Genomic DNA, 12,564 nt, shown 5'->3' on the forward strand with positions numbered 1-12,564 from the left:
AAGCCTGCCCCAGTAGTCCCCCTCTTGCTGTCTCTCCTTTCTGGCTAATGACTGTTCAATCTTTTGAGGACCAGCTTGGGTATCATTCCTTCCAGGAAGTGTTCTCTGATTGGCTTTGGCACCTTGTGCTGAGACCCCTGGCAGGGGGTCAGGGTCTGGGTGTGGGTGCTGGAGACGTAGGGTGGGGTTGGTGCAGGCGTGGGAGAGGAAGGCAGTACCTCCAAGGTAGAGGGGGCTGTTGGTGACCACTGCCGGCTGTTTCTGGAGCTTTCCCAGGCTCTTGGGGGCTCCTTTGTCCACCACCAGGTTCAGGGTCTGGTTCAGCATCACCAGCTCCACACTGTGAAACTGCCCGTCGTTCACTGTCTCCACGCTGGCAAGGAGAGAAGGGGAGAGTTTACTGAGTGCCCTCCAGGGCCAGCCACTGGGCTGGGAACTTGACCTTCATCACTGGAATTTTGTTCTCAGTTTGACTTGGAAATAACTTCAAACTTCCATAAACTGCAAAATAAGAATACAGAAAACACCCATTACCCCAATTCTCCCGTCACCCCCCGTTTGCTTGATCACCAATTTCTTTTTCTCCACATGCATGCACAAATCACTTTCTGGAACCATTTAAAGGTGAGTTACGTACATCATGGCCCTTTTTCCCTTGATAGCCCTGTTTTCCAAGAATAGGGGTATTCTATTACCTAAGCACAACACTGGTAAATTTAACAGTAAATCTGACAGTGATACCATATGTATTAATCCTTTGTTCTACTTTCTCAGTGGACGCACAGTGCTTTTTATAGTATTTTTCTCTTCCGGCATGCGATCCAGGCCGGGGTCAGGTACTGCATTTGGTGGTCATGTGTTGCCTTAAGAATCATTTCACAGAGTTCAGCAAACCCCATCCTCAGAGTGCCTTCTTCAGTTTGGCCCGAGCTGCATCCCACCCAGACTGTTCCTCACTTAACACTTTATCGCTTGCCTCCTTTCCCCCTGAAATACCACGAAGGAGCAGAGCTTACCTCCTAACAAGTTTTGTCCATGAAAAGACATTTTGGCATACTTCTGAAAATGTCTTTTCTCTAGAACACATGGACACAACAATCTCCCTGTGGAAACTGCCTGTAGCCTGTCTTTGCCCAGCCCAGATGCATCTCACGGACACCCGTGGGGCACGCGGCCCAGCAGGGGAGTGACACTCTTACTCCTTCAGTGCAAAGGAGCTAGTATGATGGAAGCTCGGGGAGCTTAAGCCATTTACCCAAGGCCCCATGGCCACCCCAAGGACAGAGCAGGCTTGGAATCCATGGACATTCTCCCACCCCAGGGCTGCCTTTGCTAATCTCCGCAACCACGCAGGAGGGCTGACGATGGGCCAGGCGTGGTGCTGAATAGCTCCCTTACAGGACATGTGCCTCATGACATTCCTGGGGAGTGCCAGGCAGCCCATTTCACAGATAAAGACCCGAGAGGCCAAGTGCTTTGTCCAGTCACCTGGCCAGTTCCTGCCACAGACAGAAGGTAATGTGCGGGCAGAACGTTTGACTTTAACCTTCCGCTCTGCCCAGGCCCCTGCTCTTGGCGGAGCCTGGAGGTGACGGAAGTTTGGGGCTGTGACACCCCCTCTTTTCCTGAAGAACAGGGCTTGCTTTGGAGCAGGCTGAGCTCTCTTCCCCACCCAGGTGTGCGTGGCAAACACAGAGGCTCCACCAAAAGGACGCTGGTGGCTGATTACCGAGGTAGTCAGGACACTTTTCATGACTGACACATCTGGAAGTTTCAGCAGAGAGGCAGGAGAAGTGCCTGGGAGGACACAGGCTGAGTTGGGGCAGTGTGGAGAAAGCACAGCGGGCATTCCAGCCCTTTAGTGCTGAGGGGCGAATGACCTCGTGGAAGCAGCACACTGGTCAGGTCAGTGGACGTACAAGAAAATGCTTTGATGACTGGGAATCACTGGGAGAATGTGAGCAGCTATTATTACTGTCATTCCGAGTATCAATGTGAAGAATTCACCATTGATTCCTACTCTCTGCCTACCCCAGGAGAAGGTGATGGCAGAGGGGAACATGCAGGAGCCCAGGACCCACCCGAATCCATCCACAGACTTCTTCTTTCACGTCCATCCATCCATCCATCTAGCCATGCACCCACCCATCCAAACTTCCAACTATGCACCGCCGTTCATCTACCCACTCCTACATTCATCCACTACCTGTTGGTCCATCTACCTCCCTACCCACCCACTGAGGTCTGCTCCTGCCACAGTGTCCCAGGAGCTGGGGATCAGTAGCATACAGAGCACCTGCTCTCACAAGGCTCACTTTCCACTTGCCTTAGTCTTTCCTCTGAAATGATCAACTTACGGATGTACGGCTTGGGCATGGAATAAATTAGTGAGGGTTGGCGAGGTGTTAAGAGAGCCCACTGGGAAGGGGGTGCCTGGTTTTCTGACAGAGAACCAAGAAGCCATGGAAAGGTAGTATTGTCTCAGTTTCTGAGGCCTCCAGTTGTTCCAAGCCCTGAGCCGAGGACAAGGCGGAGGCCTGGGATCCTGCAGAGGAGTCGGTGAACACAGGCAGAACGAGGGCTTGTGTGCAGAGACCATAAACTTCTGACCTTGAACCCTCCCACAGCTTTCTAACCACACATGCAAAGAAATGCACATCCATCTCCAAACCACCCTGTCCTGAATGCAAAGGGACTCCCCACATCGGAGGAGGTGTGTAGGCACATGCTGTCAGGAAGGGAGCTGGCTCAGGCAGCTCTGGGTGGGTGGTCTTGATTTTCCGTTCTACACTAAGATTCAGAGAGCTGGGGCAGCCGTTTTCCCAACATGGACACACACAGTGAACACCCGCCTTGCTCCTGCATGGCTCCTGGCTCCAGGCCCATTCCCGTCTCCCCCTCCTGAGTTCCATCAGCCAGCCCAGGACCTGATGCTGCGCCTCCAAGGCCCCCCGCCTGCAGACAGTGGTTTGGCAGGGAATCCGGGAGCTCAGAGGCCAACACAGTCACCAGTTCCTGTGTCAGACAAACTGCTAGGCTCTGTAGTCCCAAGTCTATGGAGGGCCTGGCCTGAAGCCCACATGGTAAATTCCCAGGCAAGCCCCTTCCTCCAGGTATAATCTTCAGCCAGCCTGTACTCATGGGTGAGGGACCTGGCATCACACTGGGTCCTGGAGCTCAGATGCCCTTGGGCAGGTCTCGTCAGTCCCTAAGTTCAGTTTCTGCTTTTATACATGAGTTTAACATGCTTCAGATGCCAGGTTTTAACAGGCAATGCCTGGCTCCAGCCACCTAGCAGATGCTCAGTAAAAGGTAGAAATGCTGATCTTGACACTTACGCTGCCTTTGGCAGAGCTGGCTGTGGTGGGGAAGCAGGATAGTGGACCCTGGAAGAGTCCATTTCCTGCATTCTCACCCCTACAGGCGGGCAGTTCTGACCATTTTACAGGAAAGCAATGTAAATATTGACTAAGGTCATGTTGCTACGAAGTGGGAGAATTGAGATTTTAAGTCAGCAATGATTCCAAACCTCTTATAACCCTCTCTGTGCCAGTAGGTGTTAGGAGGTTCCTGGGTCACCCTTGTCCTGGCACGTGTCAACTAGGCTGTCCTGGAGACAATGCCTACAGCAGTGGCCAGTGCTTTCCCACCTGTGAGTCCTGGGAGCTCTAGGGTGCAGGCAGGGGGCAGTGCTCCGAGCTCTCACTGTTTGCCACCACCCCCGATTCAAGCTGCTGCATTTCTACTTACAAACATCTGCAGGAAAATATCAATGCAAATGCTGGCTCTACTACTACGAAAAGGGGACAAGATTAAAAAACATCACAAGAAAAACCCGATATTTAAAATACAGGATCAGGGGCCGCTTTGTGGTCTAGTGGCTGAAGCGGCTGCCCGTGATGCCAGCATCCGATGTGGGGGTCAGTTTGCCTCCTGACTGGGATGTTGCTCAGAACTCATTTTCCAACCGAGCGTGGTGTCTCCGTCTCTTGCCTGTGTTATGCATGTAGGTGCGCACTGTATCCCAGCAGAGGTCCCTCGTCGGAAGCTCTGGCGAAGAAACTCTCAAGTGAAATCGCTCTCACTTTTAACAGCAATGGTGGGCTTGGGAGGGGCCAGGCCTTGTGACCGGCCAGACTGAACGCTTGCCTTCTCTCAGTTAACCCCAACAACCCTCATGGGGGAGGCCTGATTCTGCTCCAGTTTAGAAATACAGAGATTTAAAGTGTTGAGACAGGACTCAAATCTGTCTCCTGAGCTGCGGGACCTTCTGTCACCCTGGGAGGAAGATGAAGAGGAAGAGTGTGTTGTTCCTCCCGGTGCTGCTTGCTCGCACTTGGAGGAGATGTGACCACTAGGTGGCGACAGAGCTTCATGGGGACCTAGTTCCTCAGAGCGGGGTTAAGCAGCAGTCTGGGATCTCAGATCCCCTGCAGCGACTCCCATTCCTGCACCCTAGGGACAGCCAGCCTCTCTCCTGGTCTCGCCTTTCATGCCCCAGGGCCAGCACGGGGGAGAGCAGGTGCTGGGTTTCAGTCTGAGCACTGCCCATGGAAAGCAGAGACTGCCTGCCTGGGGCTTGAGCTGAGGAGCAAAGCTGACCTTGGCAGTAGACAGGAGTGTGACGATCCAGACTCAGGGGGCATGCGCTATGCCAAGCAGAGCCCCCAGGCGGCATTTTTAAAGGGCCAACTTTTAAGAACAGATATTTCAGAGATTCCCCATTTCCAGCTTCTCTTGATAACCTGAATTCCCAGAGGGACGCACCTGCTGGAGCCACCCCTTTGGACAGGGCCTGCACCCTCCTGTCAACCACAGTCCACTCTCCCCTGTGTGTTGCTTACGTGGCCGCCTGGCCTCACGGGTGGGCGAGCTTGGCCCCCTGACAAGCCTCAGGAGGGAGCAGCAGGGCAGTATGCATTCTGGGATGGGGAGGGGCCCAGACCCCCCGTCCTGTGTTTCACCTATCTTTTTGTGCTGCTGGTAACTGCAAGTGGGTGGATGAACAAACTCGGGCACCTGCAGGAAGGAGGCCCTGAAATACAGCTGCTCCCAGTTTGTAAATCCCTGCCAGGGACCCTGACCCTGACAGCCTGTCCTCACTTACCCAGAGGGGAGGGGGGCTGCTCGGTGGGGCTTCAGCCAGCAGAAATCTGCAGGCTGCCGACTGCCCTGCTTAGAGAGCGCTGGCGTGGTCCTAGGCTCGGGCCAGGGCCTTCAGACGTCACTGAGTGACTCCAAGGAGCAGATGGCATTTCCTAGGGCTGCAGCACTGGCTTCCTGCGCCCTCGCCTAGCCAAGCCCCTCCCAGCATGGTGTCCACAGGGCCGGGGGCTCTCCCCTGCCCGCCGGAGGACAGGCTCCTCTGCCGTGATCAAGCCTCAGCGCAAACACTCCTCTTTCTCTAGGGACCCTGCTCTGCACCTCTAAGAAAATGTGTGTCCCATCTTCTGAAGTGTCCCCAAAGCACAAGGTTCGTGTAGGCAGTGAGACCTAGTGGGGACCTCAAAGAGTTCATGGGAAAATGGAATTATGGGGTAAGTCTATTTTTAGTGTAAGAAATAATTGAGGCCTCTTGCTAAGTCTCATCGGTCTCAGGGGCTGAGGAAGCAGCGAGTTTGTGGCCCCCATGTCACAGCTCAGCGTCATGCTCCTACATTGCCACCGCCGTTATCACTCTGACAGCTAACAGCGAGAGTGCAGGAAGGGCCTTTAGCTCCAGACAGGGTCCACTGTGTCTGCAAGTCAGACTTTCACCTTCTGGTCTCCACAGGTCAAGGTCAAGGTCAACCTTGCCCAGCACGTTCTTAACCCTCAGTGCAGAATCCCAGGAGGGACCTCCTGCTACTGTCCACTGGGTGCAGGGGAGACAGGGTCAGGGTTGATGCTGTGACCAGCCACATGAGTTGTCAGGCTGCCCCGGCGCTGCTGCCTGGCGCTCAGTCCTCTGCTAGGCCCAGGATGACAGGCGCCAGGTGCAGAGAGACAGGGGGCCCAGACACCAGGGAGCATGAGGCCTCTGGGGTGTGTCCCTTCCGGTGGCCGCTGTACCCAGCCGTCCCCTTGGGGGCCTCTCTGCTGCCACTCTCCCCCAGGAGGCTCTGCTCTGGCTGACACCCTGGCCCTTGTCCCGACGTGGTCCTTGCTGTTCCCCGAACCTGGCCTTCCCACTTGTTCTCTGCACACCAGTTCTTTCCTCCCAGCTCAAAGAGCTTCTTCTTTAAGAAGTTTCTGTGAGTGAACTGGGGCTCCCCAGACATCTCAGGGGGCCCAACCCTGGAGCCTGTGGCCCACAACTAGGGCCTGAGTGCGTGCATTCTACCTTGAGCTGGGATGAGGCTGGCGCTGCCACTTCAGGCACTGTACTTTGAGAAGTGCCGGTTTTACCCAGTGGTTTCCCGGCTGGTTCTGGGAGGAGGACAGCCGGTGTGGGGGACACCTTGCTCTCCCCCACCCTGCAGGGCAGTGTTGCTCCTCAGGATTTAACGTTCTGGAGTTTAATGTGAAGTTGCCCTTGTGACAGAGGTGCAGCCATTGGGGACAAAGTCCACACATCACTGCTGCCTCCCAGGGCCGATGAAATGTGTTCTTGTTTTCCCACGGGAAAGTCTGGCCTCTCTTTTGCACCGTGGCCTCACCCACGGTGGCTCTCTTTCCCCTGATTTCCCACGATTTTAGGTGTGGCACATATTAAAATTTGAAAGCATGTTTAAGACTTTCCTATCACCTTTAAGAATACAGTATCTTTTTCATCTAAAAGCTATTTAGTGCAGGTTGACTATCCCTTACCTGAAATGCTTGGGACCAGAGGCGTTACAGATTTGGAGGGTTTTCTTTTCTTTTGTGGATTTTGGGATATTTGCACACACTTGACTAGCTGGGCATCCCTCATCCCACAGGCTCCAACATCCGAAACCCTTTGAGCATCGCGTCACGCGGGTGCTCAAAAGCCTTCGGTCCTGGTGCATTTCAGATCCCGGAATCTTGAGACTGGGGCTGCTCAGCATGTGTTCATTTGCCCGAGAAGCAGGAAGTGTCCCACGCGCTCAGTGAGCACATCTGTGCTGTCACTGAAGACGAAGCCGGAGGAAATGGGCGCAAGGCAGCCTGGGACCTAACAGTGTCGCAGCTAGCTGATAAGGCAAGCATCAGGCTGACCGTCCACCTTGCCCTCCTTCAGAGCGGTCTGGAAGTCACTCAACGAGTAGTAAGGAACCGCCCCCTGTCCCTGAGTGCCCGCCCCTTGCTTCCTCTCCAGTTGCATGCTAATCACCCCCGTTTTCCTTTTTTTAAACTAACAGAAGATTAGGGTGACATTCTGCAAAGGGCATCTCATTAAGCAGCCTCGTTCCCAGGAGCGCCCCACTCCCTGCGCTGGAGCCAGCTGGCCATTTATCTTATGGTAATGAGGTGTCATCTCCCCGCCTGGGCCTGCCCTCCTCCCATCACTGCCTCCAGCCCTGCCTTTCTCCCTCCCAGCCCTGCTCTTCAGTCTCTTCAGGAGAAATGTGTGTGTGTGTGTGTGTGTGTCGGCTAGAGGTGAGGAGAGGCGGTTCAGAGTCGCTGTGAGCGCGGGGGCAGGAGGATGCAGGGAGAGCTGCGGCCCTTACCTGTACACTGTGGTTGGAGGTGAGCTCAGGGTGTCATAGACCAGCCTCACGTGGCCCTGGTAGAGCTCCAGCGCCAGGGGGTCATTGTCTCCCTTGTAGAGCAGGATGCCATTGTCTTTGTCGGTGGCCACCTGGACAGAGCAGAGAGCATGTGAGTTAGGGCTCCCCTGAGGCTCCCTGCCCACTGTGTCCTCTCTGTGGACCCAGCCCGGACCTGAAGTCATGTCCATGTTTTCTCCCTCCTCTGCTTCGCACAGCCCCAGCCCCACAGACACTGAAGCTGCCGCCCACTGAGCACCCCACTTCAGCCACCGTTGGCGGAGGACCTACTATGCACCCAACGTTCCTATATGAGGGCCCCGCAAAAACCTGTGGAAAACGTGCACTGTGGAAGGACTATGGATATGAAAATGCTCTGTGCCAACACACACTTCTTTGAAGGCCCAGTTTCCTGGGACTTTTTGAAGTGCCCCAGTGTAGTGGGTCCTTAGACCTCACGGAAGACTGGGCACAGGACCCCCTGTGGACACCGCCGTCCTTGGGTGCCCAAGTGCCTTGTGTACAAGGGCACCGGATTTGCACAGAACCTGTGCATGTGCTCCGTTCACTTTAAATCCTCCCCAGATGCCTGGTAATGCCCTACAGTGTGCAATGCCACGTGAACTGTCGTCATACTGTGCTGCTGAGGGCGTAGTAACGGAAACAAAGAGGCCTCTATGGGTTCTCTACAGGTCAGACAGCAATAAATATCTTCAAGGTGCACTTGCATGGATCAGCGGCTGGGAAACCCACGGCTATGGAGACCGACTGTATTTATGTCAGGAGGCCCGGGCGCTCATCTGTCCTCTCGGATGCTCAAGTTTCTGTGTATAACAAGCCATACTAGTTTCTAACGCCAACGTGCTAACAGTCAGCACTTAATTAAATGTTTGCTCTAAACCAAGCACCGTGCTGGGCCATCTGGGGCAATTTTGGAAACGGCAGTGTCTGGGCTTCACCCCAGAACAAACGCATGAAGCACTCTTGGAGGCAGGGCCCACACCGAGATCGTTTCACAGGTTCTCCAGCTCATTCCAGGGCCCCGCCAATGCTGACAGCCATGGGCTGCAGAGGCTGCTCCCCACCAGGTGCTCATCTGCCCGCCTCCTGGCTGCGGGGGAGGGTCTCTCTGATGGGTCCCCATCCCTTGGCAGGTCTGGCCTGAGGACTGGGACGCAGAACATCCCAAGATGGGTGTGTGGGACACTGGGACACTTGGCTGGTGGGGATCCAGTAGTCAGGAGCCTGGGTGGCTGTGACAGGGAGGGGACAGGCTGCAGCCAGAACTTGCTTCTCTGTGTGCCTCTCCCGGGCTGGGAGCTCCACGAGGAGGGGCAGTTTGCACTTCTGTGCGTTTCTGCCACCCCAGAGCCTAGAGTATAGAGGTGCCCAGAAGGTCCTTGTTAAGTGAGGATTTTCTCCATAGGCTCCACGTTAAGCCTGGGCTAATGCTGCCATAACCAGACGGCAGGCAGAGCACGCGCTAGTGCCCAGCAGTACCTGGCAGTGCCCAGCCCCGGGGGCACTCACTGGCTGGCAGCAGCGTTTCTTGGGTCCCTTCTGTAAAGCTCACCTACAAGCAGGGGGCCTGTTCCTTTCTTATCCCTGCTCACCCCACCCCCTCAGAAAAACAATTAAGTTGACCAAAAATGCAGTTCGGAAGAAATGTGCTCAGGTGCAAAGTTAAGGAACCTGAAATAAGTTGGATAGAAAAGAACCTGGTTTATACTAAATAGGTTTTCCCCTTCTCTGAGGACGGTCTATTGTTTGTGTCCCTGGGCCTTTGCACAGGCTGATCTCGCAGTCTGGACATGCCCCTCCCTCCCCCTTCTGTTCTTTTCCCTGTCACATAGCCCCCGCCCCACCTCTGTTCCTCATTATGCAAACTCCAGATCTCAGCTCAGCGATCACTCCCTCTGGAAAGCCCTCCTTGGTGCTCCCCCAAGGGCTGGAGTCACTGCCGCTCCTGCATGCTCCTCTAGCACCCAGGGCTGTCACTGTCCCTTTCCTTGCCACCCTGCCCTGCACAAGAGGCCTCGTCTGCCTCATCTACCACTGAATCCCCTCCGCTCAGCACACAGCTTGGCATGTAACAGGTGGACACATAACTTTCTAGAGGAATGAGTGAATGTCGCTAGGAGCAGGGGCTGCTGTTCACAGCGAAAGCTGGTCAGGAGTTCTCTGTAGAACGCTCCGGACAGAGCTGGGCAGATCCCCCAAAGCTGAGTGGTGTGGATGGTGCTGCAGTGGGACACCCAGGCCATTCTCTGAACAGCCAGGGCCTGGGGACACGTTGGGTCCCTCCAAGGGCAGGGTTGGGCGAGGCGCACCTGCAGGGAGATGTTGGCCTGGGGCCGGACCTTGGCGGAGGCCAATTCCACGTAGGAGTCCTTGCCCACGAAGTTGACGGTGATGAGCTTCTCACACCTGGGGCCAGCGAAGCCGGGGGGACAGCGGCAGGTGGGCTCCTGCTGCACCACGATGCACTGGGCTCCATTCTGGCACTCGTACTGGTCACAGGGGCTGGTCTGCAGCAGGACCATGGGCGGGGGGTGCTCGCAGAAGAGCCCGCTGGAAGGAGGGCGGCGGCGGGGGGGGGGGGGGGCGAGAGGAGACAATCATGGTTATTTGGGCCAAGGAGTGGAGTGGGAATGGGAGTGGACTTACCACCTGGGCCAAGACCCCTCCTCCTCTCAGTCCCAGTACCCCTGTTTCCAAAATATTGGTGTGGGCCTAGAGCATCAGTCCCAGATTTCAATGTTAGCAGAGGGCCTAGGGTGAATCTGTTAGAAGCACAGATCCCCATCCGTGGACAGACGAATGCCTGCACAAAGTGTGGTCTGATAAGACAGTGGCATTGCTCTGCCTTCTGAAGTGAGGAAATTCTGACCCATGCTTGGTGGACGGACCTTGAGAACATGATGCTAAGGGACTACGCTGGCCAGAAAAGGAGGAATACTGTGCGATTCCTACCTGCCACGTGAGGCACCCCCAGCAGTCACTTTCAGAGAGACAGGAAGTGGAGGGGAGCAGTTGCTAACGGGCGGCTTCAGTTTTACAAGATGAGAAAGTGCTGGGGATGGATGTTGGTGACGGTCACATGACCATGTCAACCTCAATACCACTGAGCTGTGCCTTTTCAAATAGCCAAGAGGTTGAGTTTATGTTGTGAGTATTTTATCACAATCTAGAAAAAGTGCAGGCTCCCAGCCCCTTTCCCTATCCCCCCACACTGCCCAGTGTTAATTCAGTAGCTCTGGGTAGGGCCCAGAAAGTGTCTGATGCGGGTGCTCTCAGTGGGGCCAGGAGAACACCGGCCCCGGAAGCCCCATGTGTGCTTCCAGCCCACAGTCACACTAGGCTGTCAGCATACTCTACGTTTATGCTGGCCAGAGGGTACTGATAGCCCTGGCCTGGCCCCAGTCGGACCCCACTGTGAGTGAGTCCTGCCACGCCCCCACTTCTCCCCACACCCTCCCCTGCAGTTCAAGTCCCAAGCACAGGAACTGGACACAAAAGCCTGGGTTTTCCTTATATCCCCGTCCTGACATCTGCCCTTATGGTCACGCCTCCTGTCTTCTAGAGACTGGTTCCGAACCCTCCCAATGACCTCCATTTTTCTGCCATGGATACCACACTGTGCTTGTTCTCTAGCCTAGAAAGCAGATTCTGCCCTCATGGCTGTGTGGCCGCCCCCGCCCCGCAAGCTGGCTACCTTCCACTGGGTGGCGTCAGGCCCAAGCGCGACATGATGCGGTTTGGAACGTAAGCCCGGCTTCTGCACAGAGCTGCCCTGGGCCGGTGTCTCCAGCCCTGCCAGCTGGCCCACCGGGGCCGTCTCCTTTCCAAGGTGCCCTCTGCCATACCTGAAGCCCTGAGGACAGATGCATGTGTAGCCGTTGACCGCATCCACGCACTGGGCGCCGTGGCGGCACTTGTGGCCCACACAGTCGTCATTGTCTACCTCGCAGAGCTTGCCGCTGTAGCCAGGGACACAGTCACACCTGGAACACAGACACAGGGAGACCATTCCTGGGGGGCTGGTGCCAGCTTTTAGGTGGCCCTCATGCTTCCCCACACCAGGGACACCCCAGGCCGGACTCCACTGGTGGGTGGCACGGGCAATCTACAGCCTTTGTCCCTGGCATCAAGCTGTGTCTACTCCACGTGCGTGCACATGTGTACACGTGTGTGCGTGCATGTGTGTGTAGCTTGTTTTCAGAAGCCCAAGCTGAGAGGCATAGAGGGCACCATTTGGCGGGGGTTGGGGTGGGCAAGGCGGTCTCCCAGAGCCCTGTCAGGAGGGTCTGTTGTCCTCTGATGGAGGAAAGCAGAGCTCAGAGAGCACCCGCGTCACCCCTGAGGCTCCATGGTGGAATGGTGCACGCTCACGGGCCTAAGCTATCAGCCACTTGTTTCCTCTCTGTCTCCATTTCTTCTTCTTCTTCTTTTAAGATTTCTATTTATTTATTTGACAGGTAAAGTTACAGACAGTGAGAGAGAGAGAGAGACAGAAAGAAAGGTCTTCCTTCCATTGGTTCACTCCCCAAATGGCTGCCACGGCCGGAGCTACGCGGATATGAAGCCAGGAGCCAGGTGCTTCTCCTGGTCTCCCATGCAGGTGCAGGGCCCAAGCACCTGGGCCATCCTCCACTGCACTCCCGGGCCACAGCAGAGAGCTGGATTGAAAGAGGAGCAACTGGGACCAGAACTGGCACCCATAAGGGATGATGGCACTTCAGGCAGAGGATTAATCTAGTGCACCATGGCGCCGGCCCCTCCATTTCTTCTTTAAACGTGATTGGTGGTAGAGAGCTCTGCCTCTTATGGTTGCTTTAACAATTAACTGGGATGGGGATGGGCGTTTGGTGCCGTGACTAAGCCACTGCTCGGCATACCTGCAGCCCATGGCAGG

General features: G+C 55.5%; 1 protein-coding gene across 1 annotated transcript in view; it reads right to left on the reverse strand.

Moving 5' to 3' along the window:
- SLIT3 (slit guidance ligand 3) overlaps window positions 1-12,564 on the reverse strand; it is a 642,229-nt gene that overhangs the window by 12,857 nt on the left and 616,808 nt on the right. The window contains exons 30-33 of the mRNA XM_002710368.5: window positions 11,516-11,653; window positions 9,980-10,220; window positions 7,611-7,741; window positions 219-373 (exon numbers count right to left, since the gene is read on the reverse strand). Coding sequence (XP_002710414.3) covers window positions 219-373; window positions 7,611-7,741; window positions 9,980-10,220; window positions 11,516-11,653 — 665 coding nt within the window. The remainder of the gene's footprint in view (window positions 1-218; window positions 374-7,610; window positions 7,742-9,979; window positions 10,221-11,515; window positions 11,654-12,564) is intronic.

The sequence above is a fragment of the Oryctolagus cuniculus genome, chromosome 6, assembly GCF_964237555.1.
Source record: "Oryctolagus cuniculus chromosome 6, mOryCun1.1, whole genome shotgun sequence".
Taxonomy (NCBI): Eukaryota; Metazoa; Chordata; class Mammalia; order Lagomorpha; family Leporidae; genus Oryctolagus; species Oryctolagus cuniculus.